We start from the raw sequence: 22896 nt of genomic DNA on the forward strand, positions 1-22896 counted from the left end.
AGGGAAGGTTGAGCACTTGTGGGAAATTTTGATAGCTTTTACATTCACAGGCATTAAAATAACTTGGTGATTGGAACTTTAGTGTTAAATGCCCTTAGGCATTTTTTAAATAGTTCCCTTCATCTTTTTCCTTCCGTCATCTCCTCCAATTTCCCTGTTCATTGCTTGGTATTGGTGTTGCCATATTCTAGGGTCATTGAAGTAGAGCATTCAATAATAATCATAGAATAAACCTTTCTGCCCATTATGCATGTGCTAGCTAATTGTAACTGCTCACACATGACTGTGCTGCCAGATTCAGGGACAATAAGATCATAACATTTGCAGATGACACAACAGTGGTGGGACTCATCAGCGGAGATGATGAATCAATGTACAGGGAGGAAGTGAAACAACTAGTGGACTGGTGCGGCAACAACAATTTAGCATTAAACGTCGACAAAACAAAGGAGATGATTGTCGACTTCAGGAGGTCGCAGCCAAAACACACACCCCTCAACATCAGTGGCACCACGGTGGAGAGAGTGGAGAGCATAAAGTTCCTTGGAGTACAAATTACAGACAGTCTCACCTGGTCCAGGAACAACACTGGGATTGTCAAACGGGCCCATCAGCGACTGCACTACCTGACGAAACTCAAACAGGCCTCACTCCCTACTAACATCCTCAGGACTTTTTACAGGGGCTCGGTGGAGTCTGTACTCACGTACTGCATGAACACGTGGTACTCCAACTGTAACTGCTCAGACTCTGCAGAGGGTAGTGAGGGGAGCAGAGAGGATCATTGGCGTCTCCCTACCCTCGGTACAAGAACTGTTCCAGAGCCGCTGTCTGAAAAAAGCTCTGAGAATAGCTAAGGACAAACTGCACCCCCTCCACATACACCTGGATCTCCTGCCATCAGGCAAGAGATACCGTAGCATCAAAGCCCGGACTACCAGACTGCTAAACAGCTTCCTGCCACAGGCTGTGAGTCTACTAAACAGTCACTCCACCTGATTCTGCTGCTTTGCACTGACAATTTAATAACTCTGGCACTGTCCACTCAAATCAGCTGCCCTGGACATTTTAATGACTGTTTTCACTGTATTTTAATGTTGCTGTTTTACCTGCTTTTTAACTATTTGTACTGTTTCATCAGGAACTGGATTGTTTTTATTGTTTTTATTTATGTGTGAAATGTTTAAGATTTATGTGCGATGCTCCGGTTATTCCCTGGGAAACGTCTTCTCATTTTGCACTGTACAATTGTTGCTTTGCAAGATGACAATAAAGGTTGATTGATTGATTGACCTCCTACTCCTGCTGTGGCCCTAAACCACTACGCTGTGTTTTCCCTCAAATATTTATGCAACCACTTCTTGAAATCTGCTATGAATCACTCCCACTGCCTTTTCAGATCATGTAATTCTCTGTAAAATATGTTGCATCTTTTGCCATTTAGGGCCTGTCCCACTTACGCGATTTTTTCGGCGACTTGCCGGCACCCGTCATAGTCGCAGCAGGTGGCTGAAAATGTTCAACATGTTGAAAATCCAGCGGCGACCAGAAAAAGGTACGACTCTTTGGGCCATGACCTCTTGTAGTCAACCTCGGGCATCCAGACTTGCAGCTTACTGTACACCAAGGTGTGATGAAGAGAGAGGGGACTCTTTGGGCTACTCACGACCATACAGGCGTCACCCCGCGATCACAGGCAACAACCTGTGTGTCACTGGAAACAGTTTCTCCGTTTCGCAAGTTGTATATTGGAAGCAGAGGGCCAAAGGAAATGGACATGGACAGTGCAGTCCAGCTCTATCATGCTGTGATCCAACGTTATACGTCAGTTTGCAGAGAGAGCAAGGAATTCCTGCCAAATTTAAACAATGTTCAACTTGAAGAAACCTCATGAGGAGCAGGCCACCTTAATCCGACTAGCTCAGCACTGAACAGGACGTCCCTTTACCCTCCACACTGAAGTGGTTGTGCTATGTGACGTACCTTGCATCAACACCATCCAAAGCTTTGTCAGCGGCCTCCCCCAGCACCTCCTGCTTGAGATAATATAACATTCGGACTCTCAGCAAGACCCTGTGGACAACCACATAAATCTCAAGAACAGGAAGGAGGAATATCTCTGCCTACACATTGCTTCTTGGGCTGAAGTGTGCTTGACCAGGCTGACAGGATGTCACTGTACAGCAATGAGGTCCATCATTGAGAAATACAAGAGATTCTAATGTGGCCAAATTACAATTGTACCCAAATACTAGAATGTTTGCATAGTTTAAGAAAAAAAAATCTCACTTCTTTACATGCAATTGAGGTAACCAAATTACACACATGCAAACAGTTTTGTATATCACAACATCCACGCGAAACCTCCCAAACAACTCCTTAGACCTCACTTCTATCCCACATGCAGCCAGCCCCCCCCCCTCCTCTGGCAAGTGGTGCACATACACCGACCCCCTCTCACACATGTCCCTGTTTGCACTCACTTGTTGCAGTGCTGTTTGAGATGTTTCTTATAGCCGTCATCATGGAAAAGCACCTCTGGGTTACAGCTGGCCATCCAGTCAGCGTTCTTCAGCTCTGGTTGGGACAGTGGGGTTTTCAGCTTCTTGCCTTTCCTGCCCCTGGGCACAGGAGCTGACAACCCTGCAGGAAATTGTCCAAAATGTGCTGTTATTCAGTGTGAACTGAATCATATGTCCAAAACAAATATTTCCACCCTCACCACTCTTGCACTGAAGCCAAACATCAACCGGGCCTCCCCCTTCCCTTTGTTTCTAGCCTCTGGCTCACATACCTGAGTGATTGTGCAGTGCTTGATTCTGTCCATCTTTTGTAGGAGTGATAAGGTCCCAGATGAAACTTTTAATCTTCTCATCTCCTTTGTAATGCTTCAGGCAATAGACCAGGAGGGTGCGACAAACGGTCTCCATGTCCATCTCTGTCAAGTGCCATTTGAAGCGTCCATGCGACAGGATGTCCTTCCATCGCCCCCACCTGCAACACAGTCCACCAGCACTGTAGGCAACAGTAGCCCAGAGTTCCCCATCTCAAACATCACCCTGGCAAGCGTGAAGCAAGACTACAGCCAATCTGCTGCAAAGTTTGGAGCCATGGTTAAAAATTGGTAAATAATCAGGCCAAATCAGATGTGATCTATCTCTGCAAAATAGGGTGATTTCACGAAAGGTCACTGGATCATAGATCCTCACCCACGTGACCGCAAAATCCAACTGGGGTACAAGCGTCACTTCCGGTACATGTTATTGATGCTGAAAACGCGCACTTTCACACCCGTTAAAAACCGCGAAAACGGCCCGTTTTTGAGCTATAAATAACTGTGCCAGTCGGGGTGACCGTCAGACACAGTTATCTTACTTTACAGTCCAGAAGATAGATAAAAACGAAGGTAAATACAAGAGGGAGCTGAAGGGGCAACAACAGCGGAAGTGGTTAGCGGACATTCGCCGTGGAGATATAAAGATCGAAAATATCGGGAATTATCGCGTTTGCTTGCTGCATTTCATCAAAAGTAAGGCATTATTGACGTTTTATCTTTATTCATTTGTTATATGAAAAGTTTTAAAAGTGAAAAATCCGTCAGTAAAATTGCAAAATCGCCCATGGTTCTCAGGTGGGTTTTAACATGCAAAATGAAAACGCTTCTGAAGCTACATTTACCATTTAAATAATCGTAAACTATCAATGCGTTTTGAAATAAATTTTACTCAGATGCAAGCTAAGGAATGGGATAATTGTCAGCTGTTAATTTTACTGACGGATTTTTCACTTTTAAAACTTTCATATAACAAATGAATAAAGATAAAACGTCAATAATGCCTTACTTTTGATGAAATGCAGCGAGCAAACGCGATAATTCCCGATCTTTATATCTCCACGGTGAATGTCCGCTAACCACTTCCGCTGTTGTTGCCCCTTCAGCTCCCTCTTGTATTTACCTTCGTTTTTATCTATCTTCTGGACTGTAAAGTAAGATAACTGTGTCTGACGGTCACCCCGACTGGCAGTTATTTACAGCTCAAAAACGGGCCGTTTTCGCGGTTTTTAACGGGTGTGAAAGTGCGCGTTTTCAGCATCAATAACATGTACCGGAAGTGACGCTTGTACCCCAGTTGGATTTTGCGGTCACGTGGGTGAGGATCTATGATCCAGTGACCTTTCGTGAAATCACCCTATACACAGTGAAGAATCTTGGCCTCATGGGCTTTGCTTACAAGAAGCACCAGCATCAAAGTCCATCTCATGGGATAGATTTCTGCTGCCCTCTCTGAACAAACCTCCCTCCCTCCAGCGTTCAGTAGACAACAAGACGCAATCATGAAGATAGAATGTCCACGTACTAGGTCAATCACTGCTTCTTTTCTGGGAACTCGCCACACGGGTATTGCATTGTCTGTCAGATTTCTAATATTACAACAGGAATTGGATTTCAACATCACTTGAATAGTTATAAAGTACATGGGATGTTCTGGTAGGCAACAATGAAACAACTCATTTCAGTTTATATTCAATAAATCCAGTCAAATCAATACTTACCCGAATATCAACAGGTTCTTTTCCACCCGAAAGCATTCGGCCCGGAGATACCGCCGTGTCTTGTCGTGGAGACGGCGAGACCTTGAAGGTTTATCTTCACTATCACTGTCAAGCTCAGAGAACTCCATCAATTCATCATCCTCAAACGAATTGTAGTGTTTGGTCTGTTTCCTGACACGTGGTGTGTCGATGACCAAACTGTCCTGTGTGCAAGATGTCCAGAGAGAGGAGAATCAATATTAACCTCGTTCACTCCCGTGACTCATGATGTGCAATAATGGAGACCCGATCTCTTCAACTACATGGCCTCGTTTCCAGTTCTTGGCTTTTCCTGAGCCCCTGCTTGCATCATGTATACTCCATCAACTCAGATTTATACAATCCTAATCACACACCTTTCACTCTAGTCTTGGGCAAATGTACTCCAAATTCCAAAAGCATTAAATTGAAAGTGCTTGCTTCTGATTCCAGCATCTTGACTTTGCTGTACCTGACCTTGATAACGTCCTTTTGACTATCTCCAGTTCCGTAACCTAGAGTCCTTGTCCCCTCTCCAATGTAGCACAGCATCCAGTCACCCACTGATCATGCCCTTCTCCACCTCCTCCTCCTCCTCCTCCTCCTCCTCCTCCTCCTCCTCCTCTAAAGTATGCAGTAACAACTCAAAACACAACATTATACAGAAGGCAAACAGTTGTCTTTTGATGAGCTGGCTGAGGGGCACTAGACATTCAATATCTATCTAAATAAGGAAATGTGCACAGGCTGAACATTTTAACAATAAGATGCTTGCCAACCACAGTGAAGCTTCAGTTTCTGACTGCAGGAAGGCCGTCCTGTAATGAGCATGTGACAGGACAGCACGGCTGCCCTGCTCTGCAGTCTATGGCACAGAAGCAAGCCTTCTGGCCCATCATGTGTGTGCCAACATGTTGTCAAATTAAACTAATCCCTCCATTCTCTGCCTGTTCATGTGCCTGTCTAAATACCACTCAAACGTCAGTGCTGTATCTGCTTCTACTACCTCCCTGGCAGTATGTTCCAGATACCCACCACTGTAAAAAAAACTTGCTTCACAGATCTCCATTAAACTTTCCCCCGCTTCCTTAAAGCTATTCCCTCTAGTATTTAACATTACCACCCTGGGGGAAATGAATATCGACCCTATCTGTGCCTCTCATCATTTTATAAACTTATATCAGGTCTCTCCTTTGCATCCAAGTCTCCAGAGAAAACAATATGTCCATTCAACCTCTTCTTATAGCCAATACCCTCCAATCCAGGCCGCATCCTGGTAAACATCTTCTGCATTCTTCACAAAACTCCACAAGCTTCCTGTAATGGGGCAAACGGCATTGTACACAATACTTCCAAATGCTGCCTAACCAAAGTTTTATACAGCTGCAAAATGACCATGTATTTTATGCCCTGGACAATCAAGGCAAGTATGCCGTACACTTTCCTTACCACTATTTACCTGTGTTGCCACTTTCAGTGGAGGGTCTGTCGCATTACAGATACCTCAGGTGAGCCATTAGGCTGGGGAGTCAAGCAGGAATAGATGGACGTGGCCACAACCAGTTACCATACCCACTGCCAAGAATTTCCATTTATCATCATCTTTCTGCACTAATGATACGTGTGGGCATCTGCTCAAGGACAGTACCTGTCAAAGGCACTTACCTTGTCGTTCTTCGACTCTATATCCAGCTCTGCAATTTTGGCCCATTTTTGCCAAAAGTTGGGGTCATCCAGGGAGATGTCCGTCCTATTGCCCGAAGCTACAAAACTGGCCTGAAGCAGAAACAAATCACATCAGAGTACCGAAGGTGTACTTGTTAAGGAGCTGTAGGCAATTCATGCAACCGACAAAAATATTAATTGGATGCGCCAGTGATATTAAATGATGCAGTCAGGACACTGCCCGAGAGGGTGGACAGAGGATTGCTCAAACATCGGTAGCTGGCTGTGAGTGCACAGGTTTAGCAGAATGCTGGAAACAAACTTGAATAAATGCACTGATTCAGACAGATACAGAATTAGAATAGACAGAACCAATGCTGATTCATGAATCTGTAAGTGATCGCAAATGACCCGTGAAGCAAGTTTGTTAATGTTCAGGAAGAGGGGCTGAGGTGAGACTGCCAAGGTCAGCACTACCCTGTGCTCCACAGTCAACCTCAGGCAGTGCTCTGAGATACCATTCTTCCCTCCTCAAAGGGTGACTTTATTTGTGCAGGTGGCTCTCAAATAACTTGGCTGAGATTCGCTAATGTGTTGATGAGTAATTAATTAAACGGAGGTAGTGAACTATGTTTGTGTCCAGTTTAATTGCTTCCTTCCGATGCTCCTCTCTCTGTGCCTATTTCCTGGTTAAGAAGCCAACTATTTAAAAGAGCTGCATTTGATCAAAGTTTAGTCCAACACAAGACAGGGTATTGTGATCATTCTGTTCTTCCCTCCCCCTTCCAGTAACACTGCTGTTAAAATATTCTACTGAGCCATCAAAATGCCTCGCCAGCAAACCATTAACTCTTGGTTGCTACGTTGAGTTGCAGCCATTGAGTTGTGCCTGAATGCTACTTCTAACCTTTGCAAATGTTGAACCCTTCCCTTCTGATTCAATGGTGATTGTGCGAGTTCGCCGAAGCAAGATCTGGTCAATGTCTTCTTCACAAAACTTTGATCCTTCATCCTCCTCATCCATTAGGGCTCCATATGCTCCTTTACGAAGAAGATCCTCTACTTCAATCTTGGACAATGGCTGCACCTGCACAGGGAGGCACACAGTCTAAAACAAGCAGTTGTTTCAACGGAGCAGCTCTGACCATCAAAACAAGGAGATGTAAAAGGGTGGAGGGTGAGTTGGGTGGATGACAGGGAGTGTTTACAGCCCTGTGAGATTTTACTGGAAATGGACTTTCATTAGCTGACTTTCCCATTCACCCAATTGATCTCCCTACAATTGAGAGAACCAAAAGTTGGATTGGCTGCTTCCAGAATCATTGGGTATTCACTCATTAGGAATTTTTAAAGCGGAGATTGACAGATTCTTGATCAGTAAGGGTGTCAAAGGTTATGGGGAGAAAACAAGAGAATAGGTTTTTTAACTTATTATATTTATCTGGTTCATTCCCCATAACTAAACCTAATGACAAGACTTCCTTTGTTGGGCCCATCCCCTTCCATCTATATTCTTTCCTCTGGCTTTGCATTTCATACCTCTTCTATACGAATCTTACACTTCCATATCTTTTCATCTCTGCCCTTTGTCCAACCATCTTCCAATCAACCCCCCCCCTCACACTTATCTAAATCCATTTATCACTTGCCAGACTTTGTCCCACCCCGCAACTCTTCCAGCTTTCTCACCGCCCCCAACCCCACCCACCTATCCCTATCCATGTTCTCCAGAGATGCTGCCTGACCCACTGAGTTACTCCAGCACTTTTTGGCGAATCAGAATCTGTAGTTCCTTGTGTCTATGTACTAAATACTGGGCTAGAAAGGAATCCTGTATACATTGTATGAATTCCATTCCTTTACACCTTCAGCGACCTTTTCTTTCAAACTAGTATCAGGGCGGTTGAAATCCTCCTATTCCTGATTAGTTTGCATATTTCAGTCTACTTTTGTCCCATTATTAAATGTCTGCAAACTGCACCCATTTTTACAATAAATCCTGTATCTTGATTCAAATAGATTCTATTTTTGCCTTCCTTATAGCGGCATGCTTTTATCCTACTGCCATAGTTATTGTTGTCCCAGTCCTGATATTACTGTAGTCATGTCTCAGTTATCTCCGACACGTTTGTGTTCTCCATGTATAATTGCCTCCATATTACATTTGCCTGCAATAACCCTGATTGACATGTTGGGCCCTGATCCAGCAGACGCTTCAAATTTGTGCCATTGCCATCGCCAGCCCCACAAAATACAACGTGTCCAACACAAAGAGTTCAAACAACTGTAGATTCAGTACTGCACCAGACCACCTTACCCCGTTGGTGTTTCCTCTGCGGTTCATTGCTTGCAAGACTGCTCTGTCTAGACCCAGCTTGAGGCTGGCCTTGTCGAACATCTCTCGCTCGTACGAGTTACGGGTTATGAGGCGATACACTTGAACTGATTTACTCTGTCCTATCCGGTGACAACGAGCCTGAGCCTAGAGACAATGAAAGGTTATGGCAATCTCCAAGATTCTGAGCAATCATATATCAAATGCTTGGAGAGGAGGAAACACATTGGTGAAGGGAATACAATAACAAACCTTACATTCTTGGCCCCACCACAGCCTCTCTAGACGTTATTTAGGTATGGATATGTCAATATTTCCTTCAGAAGTTCCCACGTATTATCAGATGGAAAGTGTGCAGTACGTCCCCACAGTGTATGGTGGGATCGGCATTGGAGCAATAAAAACAAATAAAATGATAGCAGAAGTCCCATTTTGTGGGTACTGTGTCCATGCTGCCAAAAGAGACCTCATGTTAACCCCACATGCCCCTTGTCTGTGGCCCTGATGTTTGGGGCTCTTCTCATGCCCAGCCACCTGTGCTTTCACAGTGACAAGAGTTTCCACCCATTTCAGGGTTCGCTGATTAAATGATTTTTGGGTGTTTCTTCAACTCCCTCAATCGTTCTATTAATAAATTTAAATCCCTGCATCCTAATTACACAATTATCTACTAAAGGAAATGGATCCTTTCTGTTCAGCATGTCTAGACGGCTCCTAATTTGACACCCATCAATTAAACCTCATTATTTCTATTTTGTTGTACAGCTTAAAGAATTCTTAATTAGCCTTTCTGCTTTGTCAACTAATTTACTGCAATGAAATCTATCCGATACCCTCAAAGGATTTGTGAGGTCAGGAATCACAAGGCAGCTCCGCAGAGCACGTGACAGGGTGCTTCGAGCATCAGAGCACAGAGCAGTGTCTGGGGGAGATCCATTAGCTGCAGGAACTTCCCCTGTGCGGCTCCCTGCAAGACTCACCTGCAGGTCGTTCTGTGGGTTCCAATCCGAATCGAAGATGATACAAGTGTCTGCAGCAGTAAGATTAATACCAAGACCTCCTGCCCTGGTGCACAGCAGAAACACAAAGCGGTCCGAGTCTGGTTTGGAGAAGCGATCAATGGCAGCCTGTCTCAAGTTCCCCCGTACCCTGCCATCGATCCGCTCATAGGTGTACCTTAAACATGTAGAAATCACCAGAATTAGAACACGTGAACCTATATGCATGCACAAAGAATCTCAGAGAACTAAAGGAGGTGACACAGCCTCATCTCAGCAGCTCCCTTTGCTCCCCCCCCCCCCCCCCCCCCCAATTCATTTGTGGGTTACAGCTGTTGTTGGAAAGGATAACTTTGAGGGGCTCTCCTGACCTGCCCTTGAAAAGACAGTGGTGAGCAAACTTTTGCTGCCTGTGTAGTAAGGATGCTGTGAGAATGGTTTACAGGATTTATAGCCGTTGATGATGGAGGAATGGAATGTATTTCCAAGTCAGAATATGCAAATTAGAGGGCGGGCGTACTTGCCTTTCTAGGTGAGTGAGGTCATGGGTTAGGGAGCAGACAACGGGGATGTTAAATCCATTCTATCACTGGCCTGCTATGGAGCCAGGAATTATAATATATAGATAATAGCACATACTAGAGTAACCTACTTGATATGACTTTAATAGTCTTCTCCAGTCCCTGACATGGTGAAATGTAAGAGTAGCAAGCTAATGAGACCATATGCACATCTGATTCAAACTGAGGTGGATAAACATTACTACCTGTTGATGACATCTGTGAGAATATCACACACATCACTTGCTGAATATCACACACATCCAGCAAGTACGACTGAATGGCCACTGGCAATATACTGTCTATATTGTATTGTGTCTGCCCACTCAAAGGATCTATCAAATGCTGCTTCCAGAGAGCTCAAACACTTCAGCAAAGCTAGGTAAGAAAGGCTCGACGTTTTGATTCACTTGGATTGGTGCCAAAGAGTAACCTAGGAGCCTTCAATCACATCTCAATAGGATCATGTTCTTGTAATGTTCATCAAAAATGTTAAGCATTCATTTTTAACAAAATACTAGACATCCAAATTACTTTTCACTCCCATTAATCTTTACATGAATAAGCAGCGACTAAAACAGAAACAGGGTCTGTCTCCAGCTCACAGAAACTGGTAGCTCGTCTCGGCTTACCGTCGGTGGATGAGATAATCTTCAAGTATATCCAAGCAACGAACCATCTGAGAGAAGATCAGCACTTTGTGCCCACCTGCTATCAGTTTGGGCAACAGCTTGTCGATCAGCACCAACTTTCCTGCAGCCTGGATCATGGCCTGCAGTTGGAAATAAGGAGCCTCAGGATTGTGCACTTCACGGAACTCATCCAGGATTTTCTCCTCAGCACCTAACGGGAATCAAAATTAAAATATTCATTACATATTTTTCCAGAACCAGCACTTTTTCAAGATCTTTTTATGCCCTCTCTTTTACTTTAACCACTGCCAAAAATATTGGCACTCACAGGTCCCTGACACTTGAATCAGACAGACAGAGCACGGCAATCCACCCAATATGTCCATTCTGTACCTATCTACACTAACCCATGTATCTGCATTAACCAGAGGACCTCATCAGGTCAATGTAAAGGTGGTGGTAGGACAATTTCCTATAATAGTTGGGCACATGTAGGCACTTAAGATGTCAGCTAGCAATTTTGACTGGGAATTGAACCCGCAGCATTCCACTTTGTAAGGCTCAGCTAAGCAACATGCATTGCACTTCAAGAAAGACGATCATTCTGCTCCCAAATGTCCTTCAAAGTAATGCACACAAGCTTCATCAAATAAAGTCTGACCCAAAGTTGCCCAAAGAGACACGAGAGAATTTCAAGAAAAATTTGGATGTATGTTTTAAGGACAGCAAGGATGAAGCAGAGGATTTTAGACAGGAAAATAGGGTGTATTAGTCTCTGAAATGAACGCGGTTGCCAATGGGACAGCGATCAAATTGTCGATGGATAACAGAGGTGCGGAGGCATTCGGGGGCAATGATGGGGCATACAGCATTAAATTGAGCTTGGTACATGGGCTCACCATTGATCAAGTAGGGATGGTTACAGCATTTTCTCAGTTCCATCATGGTATTCAGCAGGTTTGGCATGTTAGCCTGGTTAGCTCCTTTAGCCAAGAAAGAGAAGTTCCTCTCTAGGATGGCCCTGTAATACTTTTTCTGGATGTTAGTCAGTTCCACCTCAATGATGGTCTCCTCCTTTGGAGCCAGATTTTTCTCCACATCATCTTTCAGTCTTCGAAGCATCATGGGTTTCAATACTGCTTGTAGCTTCTTCACCTAACACAGGAGAAAAGGTTCAGTTATATCCCCAGTCAATCATATGCTGTTGGGGCCCAAAATGGCACCCCCATCTGCCCAGCCCAACCAAATCAAAACAACTGCTAACACTTTAGACTGAAGGCAATTTCAAACAGCAACAATAAAAAGGTCTGGTAAACCCGCAGGAAAGTGCATGTTGCAGGCAAAGCCCCAGTTAGTAGAAGTCCAAAGAATTTCAACCTGAAAGGTTGTCTATCCATTCTCTCCACAGATGCTGCCTGACCTGCTGAGATTTTCCAGCACTTTGTGTTTTAGTTACTGTTAAATGGAAAGTAGAATGAAATCTAAATCACGAAGTAGATATTAGTTTACAGCAAACATTAAGTCTTAAAAGTTGGCAGCAAGGGATGTTTGAGAGAAAGAAGGGGAGACAGAATGTGTGAAGTATTTTGATTCCAACACAATGGAGATGATCAGACTACACTGATGTAGGTCATTGTGGTCAGAAGGGAGGGAAAATGGCTACAAATTACCAAATCCTTTGATTTTCATGGTGTTCTGATCACCTCCACTAATTGGAACTCTCAAGTCAATGCACCAGTATAAAAATGACATCTCGTCAGACAGTGGAATCTTGATCACAACGGCTTTAGGTGCTCTGTGACATCTAACTTTAATCTGTTCTTCTGCCATTTCATTTGTCACTGGGCACAATCGTGCCATTTTGTTTCTCAATAACAAGCTCTTCAGTTGTTTACAACAACAAACTTGAGCATTAAAAGCAATGCAAAGCTGCCAAGCTAGACACTGAAAAATCAAAAGTAGTAGTGAGATATTTTGGAGGCATTGGCATATAGACCAGAACCCCCAGTTCTTCAAATTGTGATCTGTGAATCTTTAGCGGGAAGGTGAATCCTCATTTGAAAGGCAGTAGCTCCACTGGTGGAGAATTTGCTCAAGTCTCCACCTGCAGTATTGGCGTAAGCAAGATAAAGCTGAACGAACATTGAAGGTAGACACAAAATGCTGGAGTAACTCAGCGGGTCAGGCAGCATCTCTGGAGAGAAGGAATGGGTGACGTTTTGGGTCGAGACCCTTCTTCAGAACATTGATTCAGCTAACAGTAAAATGTGTGGTGCGCCAGCAATCTTGCTATTTATCAATCAGCACGAGCACAAACTCAAATTCAAGTGTTAAATCAATCTAGAATTTTTGAAAATAAATGAGTCTCAGTGCTACAAACATAAGGTGATGAGTAGTGTCAGGCAGTCTTCCCCCCTCAAGCCTCTCTGATACTGGCCTCAGTTCCACGTCCATACCTATTTCCATTGCCCCTTGTGCCCCAGATAGAGCAGAATTCTGAACATATTCAACCTGTACAATTCTCAGTTGCCGAGTCCAAAGATTAATGGCCCTCAGAATAAATTCCTTCTCATCCCGCTATCAAATGTGAAACTATGCGCTCTAGAGCCAAGCCCCCTCCTTAAAGGGGATCACCCTTAGTATCTACCTTGCCTAATGCTTAATTGCATCACCCCTCATTCTTCTGGACCATTAGTATAGATCCAGTCTCCTTAGCCTTTCCTTACAGGACCACCCTTCACCCCAGTTTCCCATACATCTATCCAGTATATTTCTGGTGCTCAGAGCAATGAGGCATATTCAGGTCATTCCCCCACTGGTCGACATGTTTTTCAACAGGTCCCAGCATTTTCAGCTCTGCTTCCACAACTCTTCAGCCATGATGTTTATGGGTGGCCTCATTTTCCCTTGCCTTCAGTACATTCCTTCTTAATGAGACCAGACATCCGGGTGTGGTCTTACCAATACCCTGTACAATTGCAGGTAGACTTATTTTTATACTCTATTCTCTTTGCAATAAAGACCAACATTTACTAACTTATCCTTCCACAGGACATCACCATTCGGCCCACATAGGATAGTATCAGAGAAATACCACCAATCCCGGTCTCCTGTAATCCTGCAAGTTATCCTCCTTGGACAAGTCTATCAACTCCCATTTTGATTCTTTTGCCACTTACCTATACTTTGGGTGATTTGCAATGGACTTGAGTAAGAGATGAAAGTGAAGCTTCAGCTGTACAAAGTTGTGGACAGATCCCATCAGATGCACCTGCAACACTCGGGACATTAGGTCTCGGGTAAACTGCCCATGGAAGAGTTGCACCACATATTCACCAGGTACACTAGAGCTGAACAGGCTAAACTAGATGCAACAATCACATCGATGAGTCATGGACAGCGCCCTCCATAATGTTTGGGACAAAGACCCATCATTTATTTATTTGCCTCTGTACTCCACAATTTGAGATTTGTAATAGAAAAAATCACATGTGGTTAAAGTGCACATTGTCAGATTTTAATAAAGCCACTTTTATACATTTTGGTTTCACCATGTAGAAATTACAGCTATGTTTATACATAGGGCACCATAATGTTTGGGACACATGGCTTCACAGGCATTTGTAATTGCTCAGGTGTGTTTAATTGCCTCCTTAATGCAGGTATAAGAGAGCTCTCAGCACCTAGTCTTTCCTCCAGTCTTTCCATCACCTTTGGAAACTTTTATTGCTGCTTATCAACATGAGGACCAAAGTTGTGCCAATGAAAGTCAAAGAACCCATTATGAGACTGAGAAACAAGAATAAAAATGTTAGAGACATCAGCCAAACCTTAGGCTTACCAAAATCAACTGTTTGGAACATCATTAAGAAGATAGAGAGCACTGGTGAGCTTACTAATCGCAAAGGGACTGGCAGGCCAAGGATGACGCTGATGACAGAAGAATTCTCTCTATAAAAAAATATCTCCAAACACCTGTCCGACAGATCAGAAACACTCTTCAGGAGTCAGGTGTGGTTTTGTCAATGACCACTGTCCACAGAAGACTTCATGAACAGAAATACAGAGGCTACACTGCAAGATGCAAACCACTGGTTAGCCGCAAAATAGGATGGCCAGGTAACAGTTTGCAGGAAGTACTTAAAAGAGCAACCACAGTTCTGGAAAAGGTCTTGTGGACAGATGGGACGAAGATTAACATATCAGATTGATGGCAAGAGCAAAGTATGGAGGAGAGAAGGAACTGCCCAAGATCTAAAGCATACCACCTCATCTGTGAAACATGGTGGTGGGGGTGTTATGGCCTGGGCATGTATGGCTGCTGAAATTACTGGCTCACTTATCTTCATTGATGATACAACTGCTGATGGTAGTAGCATAATGAATTCTGAAGTGTATAGACACATCTATCTGCTCAAGTTCAAACAAATGCCTCAAAACACATTGGCCGGTGGTTCATTCTACAGCAAGGCAATGATCCCAAACATACTGCTAAAGCAACAAAGGAGTTTTTCAAAACTAAAAAATGGTAAATTCTTAAGTGGCCAAGTCAATCACCCGATCTGAACCCAATTGAGCATGCCTTTTATATGCTGAAGAGAAAACTGTAGGGGACTAGCCCCCAAAACAAGCATAAGCTAAAGATGGCTGCAATACAGGCCTGGCAGAGCATCACCAGAGAAGACACCCAGCAACTGGTAATGTCTGTGAATTGCAGACTTCAAGCAGTCATTGCATGCAAAGGATATGCAACAAAATACTAAACATGACTACTTTCATTTACATGACATTACTGTGTCCCAAACACTATTGTGCCCTGAAATGGGGGGACTGTGTATAAACACAGCTGTAATTTCCACATGGTGAAACCAAAATGTATAAAAATGGCCTTTATTAAAATCTGACAATGTGCACCACATGTGATTTTTTAATATTATAAATCTCAAATTGTGGGGTACAGAGGCAAACAAATAAATGATGGGTTTTTGTCCCAAACATTATGGAGGGCACTGTATATCCTTGAAGAGTAGAAGATAATTCAACTGAAAGTATCATGTCGATCAGGTAAATAAAGAAAGAAAACTCATTCCTGATAGCAGAGTCTTGGGCAGTGAGGCATGCTGTTAGGAAACATACAAAAGGCAGTGTGCATTCAGAGTGCTCTCCTCCAACAACTTGCTGAGTTTGGGAGTAAATTATTTGTTGGGAGCTATGATCGTTAAGGAACATCGGCAAGGTGAGCATGGCACGTTCAGGTACAAATCACCCATGATCTAACTGGCTGTGAAACCAGAGAGGGGCTGATGGCTGGCTTCTGTTCCTGCCTCCAAAAGTTAACAAGCAGCGCCTAGATCTTGCATACCTGCTCATTGGTCTTCAGGTCTCCAAACTCCTCCATGAACGTGGACTCAGAAGGAAAGTGAACGGGTTCAAGAAAATTTAATAAGCTGAATAGCTCTTCCACTGTATTCTGCAAAGGGGTTCCAGTCAGTAGAACTTTATGTTCCTAAATTAGGAAGGGAGAAAAAAAAGACAGCAAGAAAGTAAGGATAGATGCGAGGGGCAGCTGATACAACAGGTTGTGAGATAACACAGCAAAGGAACACTCTCACATTGGTGCAGTAAATCTATGCTTATATTCTTAGAATTAGTTTTCTTATTAAAGAAAATTAATTGAGAGCTGAAGATTAACACTGTGAACCCATGAATGACTGCCACTCCAGCAACATTGAGACTAAATCAAAGCATCCTAGCTGCTTAATTTACTTAAATCTAATCATTTCTAATGTCTGGCATAAACAAACACCTGGTAATGACCCCTGGGGCAGGATATAGGTCTCAAAGCCATCCAGGTTTCACCATCTAAAGTGCTGTTTCTTAATGATGAGGTTGGATAAAAAGGAGATAACAGACACTGTCAAACATCCTCAGCAAAGCATTTTTTGAAACAATTTTTACCACATTAAAATGTCCATTTCCAAATGCAATGACTCACATTTTAAGGGGCAATAACTTTCCACCTTATCTAAACCTTCGCTACTTCATAACTTGACAAGTCCAATACCTGGGTTAGTCTCACTTCCACAAAAAACAAAGTTATTCTGAAGGGCCTTTCCCACTTACGTGATTTTTTCGGTGACTTGCCAGCACCCGTCATAGTCGTAGCAGGTTGCAGAAAATTTTCAACATGTTGAAAATCCAGCGGCGACCAGAAAAAGGTGCGACTATTTGGGCGACTACTCATGACCCACGACTATTATCCCTCACACTCCATCGCTCCCAGGACCAACAAGATCCAATTTACTCCCACTACCCTCTCATGCCCCAACATCCTGCAATTCACTCTGAACACCTCACTGTCAATGATCCACCGTTAACTTCTCTGCACATTGAGCTCTGGATATTCACCAATCTCAACACAAGATCCAACTGGACACGGTTTCGGCCCGAAACGTTGCCTATTTCCTTCACTCCATAGATGCTGCTGCACCTGCTGAGTTTCTCCAGCATTTTTGTGTACCATCCAGCTGGACACATTCTGCATTTGTACTCCTGACTTTGAGATGCCCAATGGGTTCATGAGACATTCAGCCCACAGGTTAGCTGGACTGACTGAATGCAACAGAGTATCATGCAAAATAGCAGTAGGCCCTACAGTCTCCTGAGTGCCTCCACCATTGAATATGACTGCAGCCAATTCACAACCATGATATCCATTTTCCCAAACCAATCTCTATTTGTTTTCTCTAAACATCCGTAAATAGACTCAGCAACTGTGTATCTGCAGCCTCTAGGGCAGAGTTCCAATGGTTCACAGCCCTGTGCAGGATAAATTTGATGGTCAAGAGATGATCGGTGTCCTCACCAAAGCCATGAGCTTGAGACCCTCCAGCAGTTTACAGTTCCTGTTCTTCAGCCTATGGGCCTCATCGATGATCACACAACTCCACTGGATTTTTCGCAGCTCAGGGCAGTCAGCCAAAATCATTTCAAAAGTGGTAATTATTGCATTAAACTTGAAAATGCCCTGGATGGGGAGGCCCTGCAAGATTAAAAAAAACAATGAAGATACATTAGGCCAGAACGGAGTGCTGAGCCTAGCGACAGCAACACGGGCAAGGTTTCCACAGTGCCCGGCACAGTCAGCATTTACAAAATTAGTTCAACCTATGAGGATCTGTAATGTGGCCACTGTGGGAATGCAGGAATGCCAGATTTGCCTACAGCTAGCTCCCAAACACAGCAATCCGTTGCTGACCGGATAGTTGCTTTGATTTTGAAAAGTGCTGGATGAAAGATGATTACTGGCCTCAGATGCAGAGGGAACTCCAGCTACCCAGCGGCGAGGCAGATGATCAGCCTGCCCCCTCGGTCTAGCACTCGCTTGTACTCCGGACAATACAGCATGTTCACCCTGCTGCAATACTCTGTCAGCACTGTGCCTCGTCTGAAGAGCCACTCTGGCAATATGGAGCTCCCCAAATACAGCCTCGCTGACAGTGCAGCATCATCTCTGCAGTGCTTCTCAGGAGTATCACACACCCTCAGCACTGGGCCATACTAGTGCAGTATGTTCACAATACACCTGTGGGGAGTCCAGTTGCCATTACTGTGAGGTAGCATTTGAAATCAGTTTCAAGCACAGAGTGGAAAGCCTGTGATTCAGAGTTACAGCTGACGTGCAGGGCCCACCAATCCTGCTCACGCTGGCTCTTACACCCACGGTCAGCTGTACATGGAGAAGCAATCCCACTTCAGTGAGAATGCAGATCCATCGCACTTCTGCCATTGAGTGAAAAGACAAGCCCTGTCGACTGTATCCTGAGCTGATGCTGTCAGCAGTCACTCAAAAATCAGCAGCTATGTCCAGTGATGCAGCAGGACAGTGGGATGGCAGATGTGTAATGAACCGGATTTGATAAGGGAACTCAAGGTAAAGCAACCATTAGGAGGTAGTGACCGTAATATTATAACTTTTCATCTGCAATTTGAGAGGGAGGCGGTAAAATTGGAAGTGTCAGTATTGCAGTTGAACAAAGGGGACTATAGAGGCATTAGGGAGGAGCTGCCCAAAGTTGACTGGAAAGGGACCCTAGCAGGGATGACGGTGGAACAGCAATGGCAGGTATTTAGAAACATAGAAAATAGGTGCAGGAGGAAGCCATTCGGCCCTTCAACCAAGCACCGGCATTCATTGTGATCATAGCTGATCGTCCCCTATCAATAACCGTGCCTGCCTTCTCCCCATATCCCTTGACTCCACTAACCCCTAGAGCTCTATCTAACTCTCTCTTAAATCCATCCAGTGATTTGGCCTCCACTGCCCTCTGTGGCAGGGAATTCCATAAATTCACAACTCTCTGGGTGAAAATGTTTTTTCTCACCACAGTCTTAAATGACCTCCCCTTTATTCTAAGACTGTGGCCCCTGGTTCTGGACTTGCCCAACATTGGGAACATTTAGCTTCTGCATCTAGCTTGTCCAGTCCTTTTATAATTTGATATGTTTCCTAAGATCCCCCCCTCATCCTTCTAAACTCCAGTGAATACAAGCCTAGTCTTTTCAATCTTTCCTCATATGACAGTCCTGCCATCCCAGGGATCAAATTTCTGGGAATAATCCAGAAGATGGGGGATCATTTCATTCCAAAGAGGAAGAAAGATTCTAAGGGGAGTAAGAGGCAACCGTGTCTGACAAAAGAAGTCAAGGACAGTATAAAACTAAAAGAGAAGACGTATAACATAGCAAAGATGAGCGGGAAGCCAGAGGATTGGGAAACTTTTAAAGAACAACAGAGGGTAACTACAAAGATAATAAGGGGAGAAAAGATGAAGTATGAAGTTAAGCTAGCCAAGAATATAAAAGAGGATAGAAAAAACTTCTTTAGGTATGTGAAGAGGAAAAGATTAGTTGAGAGAAATGTGGGTCCCTTGAAGAGAGAAACATGGGGAACAAGGAAATGGCAGACGAGTTGAACAGGTACTTTGGTTCTGTCTTCACTAAGGAAGACACAAACAATCTCCCAAAAGTACTAGGGGACAGGTGATCTAGGGTGACGGAGGAACTGAAGGAAATTCACATTAGTCAGGAAATGGTGTTGGGTAGACTGATGGAACTGATGGCTGATAATCCCCAGGGCCTGATGGTGTGCATCCCAGGGTACTCAAGGAGGTGGCTCTAGAAATCATGGACGCATTCATGATCATTTTCCAATGTTTGATTTATTCTGGATCAGCTTCTGTGGATTGAAGGATAGCTAATGTTATCCCACTTATTAAGAAAGGAGGGAGAGAGAAAACTGGGAATTATTGACTAGTTAGCCTGACATTGGTGGTGGGGAAGATGCTGGAGTCAATTATTAAAGATGTAATAGCGGGGCATTTAGATAGCAGTAGCAGCATCAGTCCAAGTCAGTATAGATTCATAAATGTTTTGAGGATGTAACAAGTAAAATGGATGAGGGAGAGCCAGTGGATGTAGTGTAACTGGATTTTCAAAAAGCCTTTGATATGGTCCCACACAGAAGATTAGTGGGCAAAATTAGAGCACATGGTATTCGGGGTAGGGTACTGACATAGATAGAGAATTAGTTGGCAGACAGGAAACAAAGAGTAGGAATAAATGGGTTCCTGTCACAATGGCAGGCAGTGACTAGCGAAGTACCGCAAGGCTCGGTGCTGGGACCCTAGTTTTTTTACAAAATATATTAACGATTTAGATGAAGAAATTAAAAGTAACATTAGCAAATTTGCAGATGACACAAAGCTGGGTGGCAGTGTGAACTGCGAAGAGGATGCTGTGAGGATGCAATGTGACTTGGATAGGGTGGGTGAGTGGCAGATGCATGGCAGATGCAGTATAATGTAGATAAATGTGAGGTTGTCCACTTTGGTGGCAAGACAAGAATGCAGATTATTATCTGAATGGTGTCAGATTAGGAAAACGGGAAGTACAACGAGACCTGCGTGTTCTTGTACACGCAGGTACAGCAGGCAGTGAAGAAGGCTAATGGCATGTTGACCATAACGAGAGGATTTGAGTATAGGAGCAAAGAGGTCCTTTTGCAGTTGTACAGGGCCCTGGTGAGACCTGGAGTATTGTGTGCAGTTTGGGTCTCCTAATTTGAGGAAAAACATTCTTGCTATTGAGGGAATGCAGCGTAGGTTCACGAGGTTAATTCCCGGGACTGTCATATGACGAAAGAATGGAACGACTGGGCTTGTATTCACTGGAATTTAGAAGGATGAGAGGCTATCTTATAGAAACATATAAAATGATTAAGGCATTAGACATTATAGATGCAGGAAACATGTTCCCAATGTTGGGGAGTCCAGAACCAGGGGCCACAGTTTAAGAATAAGGGAAAGGCCATTTAGAACTGAGATGAGGAAAAACTTTTTCACCCAGAGAGTTGTGAATTTGTGGAATTCTCTGACTCAGATAGCAGTGGAAGCTGATTCACTGGATGCATTCAAAAAAGAGTTAGATAGAGCTCTTAGGGCTAGCGGAATCAAGGGATATGGGGAGAAGGCAGGAACAGGGTGCTGATTGTGAATGATCTGCCATAATCACATTGAACAGTGGTGCTGGCTCGAAGGGCCGAATGGCCTACTCCTGCACCTATTTTCTATGTTTCTATGTCTTACGTTCTTATCGCCATCCGTCCAGATCAGTTGATACAAAGACTTATTTTATAATTCTGGGCCATGAGAATGAAACATTTCACAGATCCCGGACTGAGTTCAACCACGTTTTATAAAGAGCAATACCAGCAGTACAAGAAATGTACAATATGTTTACAAATTCTGATATAGTACCTTGGTCCATAGCATGAACCTCTCAGACTTCCTGTGTATTTCTATTTCAGTTTTCCAGTGTTTATGCATTTTACTTTCATTTACAAACAGGAGTACGCGTCAGTAAACAGACGCCGTGCGGTGTGGAGAAACCAATGAGGTTACGTGGCCATCCAGCCTCAGCACCAATCTCACCTCAGAATCTTTGTAGTGCATTTCATACTGGTGGATCATCTGGCGGCTGATCTGACTGCCGTGGTACACGATGACATTTACCTCCGTCCATGTGCGGAACTCCCGCTCCCAGTTGGCTATTGTGGAGAGAGGTGCAATAATGAGGAAAGGGCCCCGGATTCCCATCAAGTATATTTCATACAGAAATGTAATTGATTGGATTGTCTTCCCCAGACCCATTTCATCCGCCAGGATGCAATTTTTTCTGAAAAATATAAATTTTCAAAAACTTATAAGAGGGGAGAGAAAACAATTGTAACAGCGGGAATGAGAGAGACAGAAGCAGAAGGAGGCACGCAACGCCCGAGGGCCACGGAGGCAGGGGTGGGGAGAGTGGATCCAGGGGGCACCAGTGGGACACGGCAGAGTGGAGGGGTGGGGAGAGTGAAGCCAGGGGGCGCCAGTGGGACACGGCAGACTGGAGGCATGGAGCACCACTGGGATGCAGCACGGAGATGGTAGAAGGGTAGAGGTATGGACCACCAAGGGACACAGCAGAGTGGAGGGGTGGGGAGAGTGGAGCCAGGAAGCGTCACTGAGATACGGTACGGAGATGGGGTGTGGGGTATGGCACGGAGCCATGGAGAGAGGGGCGAGGAGAATGGAATCAGAGCGGCGCTGGGACATGGCACAGAGTGTTAGGGGCAAGGAGAGTGGAGTCAGGGAGTGTCAGTGGGATACAGTATGGAGATGGGGGTGGGGGGGGGGGCATGGTGGAGGCACGGAACGACAGGGACTGGGAGAGTGGAGCCAGAGGGACACAGCACGGAGGGGGGAGTTGGAAGCATGGGGCATCAGCGGACAGCATGGGGTGAGGGGATCCTCTCACTCTCAAGTCCATGTGTACAATAACATTGCAATAAAAGGCCATCCCTACACAGTACAACAGTGGAGTACAACTATGGAGTAGTCATTGATGGTCAACCAGTGCAGTTATTAGTGACTGGTATCGTGCATGGAAACTGATTCACAGGTGTCTTTCAGAAAAGCAAACCTTCCGGTGACTGCACGCTGCACAACATGGCTGTCTTATGATAAAGTACATATTCAGTACCAGTACTGGTGGGAAGTTAACGCAACTTTGCCATTTGAGCTGACAGATTA

General features: G+C 44.3%; 1 protein-coding gene across 6 annotated transcripts in view; it reads right to left on the bottom strand.

Moving 5' to 3' along the window:
- The window catches only part of LOC116986506 (chromodomain-helicase-DNA-binding protein 6-like), a 162372-nt gene that overhangs the window by 33209 nt on the left and 106267 nt on the right, over nt 1-22896 (bottom strand). For all 6 annotated transcript variants that reach the window (XM_033042111.1, XM_033042112.1, XM_033042114.1 and 3 more), the window contains 13 exons: nt 21754-21997; nt 17628-17804; nt 16125-16268; nt 11662-11917; nt 10763-10973; nt 9553-9748; nt 8555-8719; nt 7145-7324; nt 6238-6348; nt 4555-4757; nt 2795-2994; nt 2484-2643; nt 1984-2073 (listed from right to left, as the gene is read on the bottom strand). In XM_033042111.1, coding sequence (XP_032898002.1) covers nt 1984-2073; nt 2484-2643; nt 2795-2994; nt 4555-4757; nt 6238-6348; nt 7145-7324; nt 8555-8719; nt 9553-9748; nt 10763-10973; nt 11662-11917; nt 16125-16268; nt 17628-17804; nt 21754-21997 — 2337 coding nt within the window. The remainder of the gene's footprint in view (nt 1-1983; nt 2074-2483; nt 2644-2794; nt 2995-4554; nt 4758-6237; nt 6349-7144; nt 7325-8554; nt 8720-9552; nt 9749-10762; nt 10974-11661; nt 11918-16124; nt 16269-17627; nt 17805-21753; nt 21998-22896) is intronic.

The sequence above is a fragment of the Amblyraja radiata genome, chromosome 23, assembly GCF_010909765.2.
Source record: "Amblyraja radiata isolate CabotCenter1 chromosome 23, sAmbRad1.1.pri, whole genome shotgun sequence".
NCBI lineage: Eukaryota > Metazoa > Chordata > Chondrichthyes > Rajiformes > Rajidae > Amblyraja > Amblyraja radiata.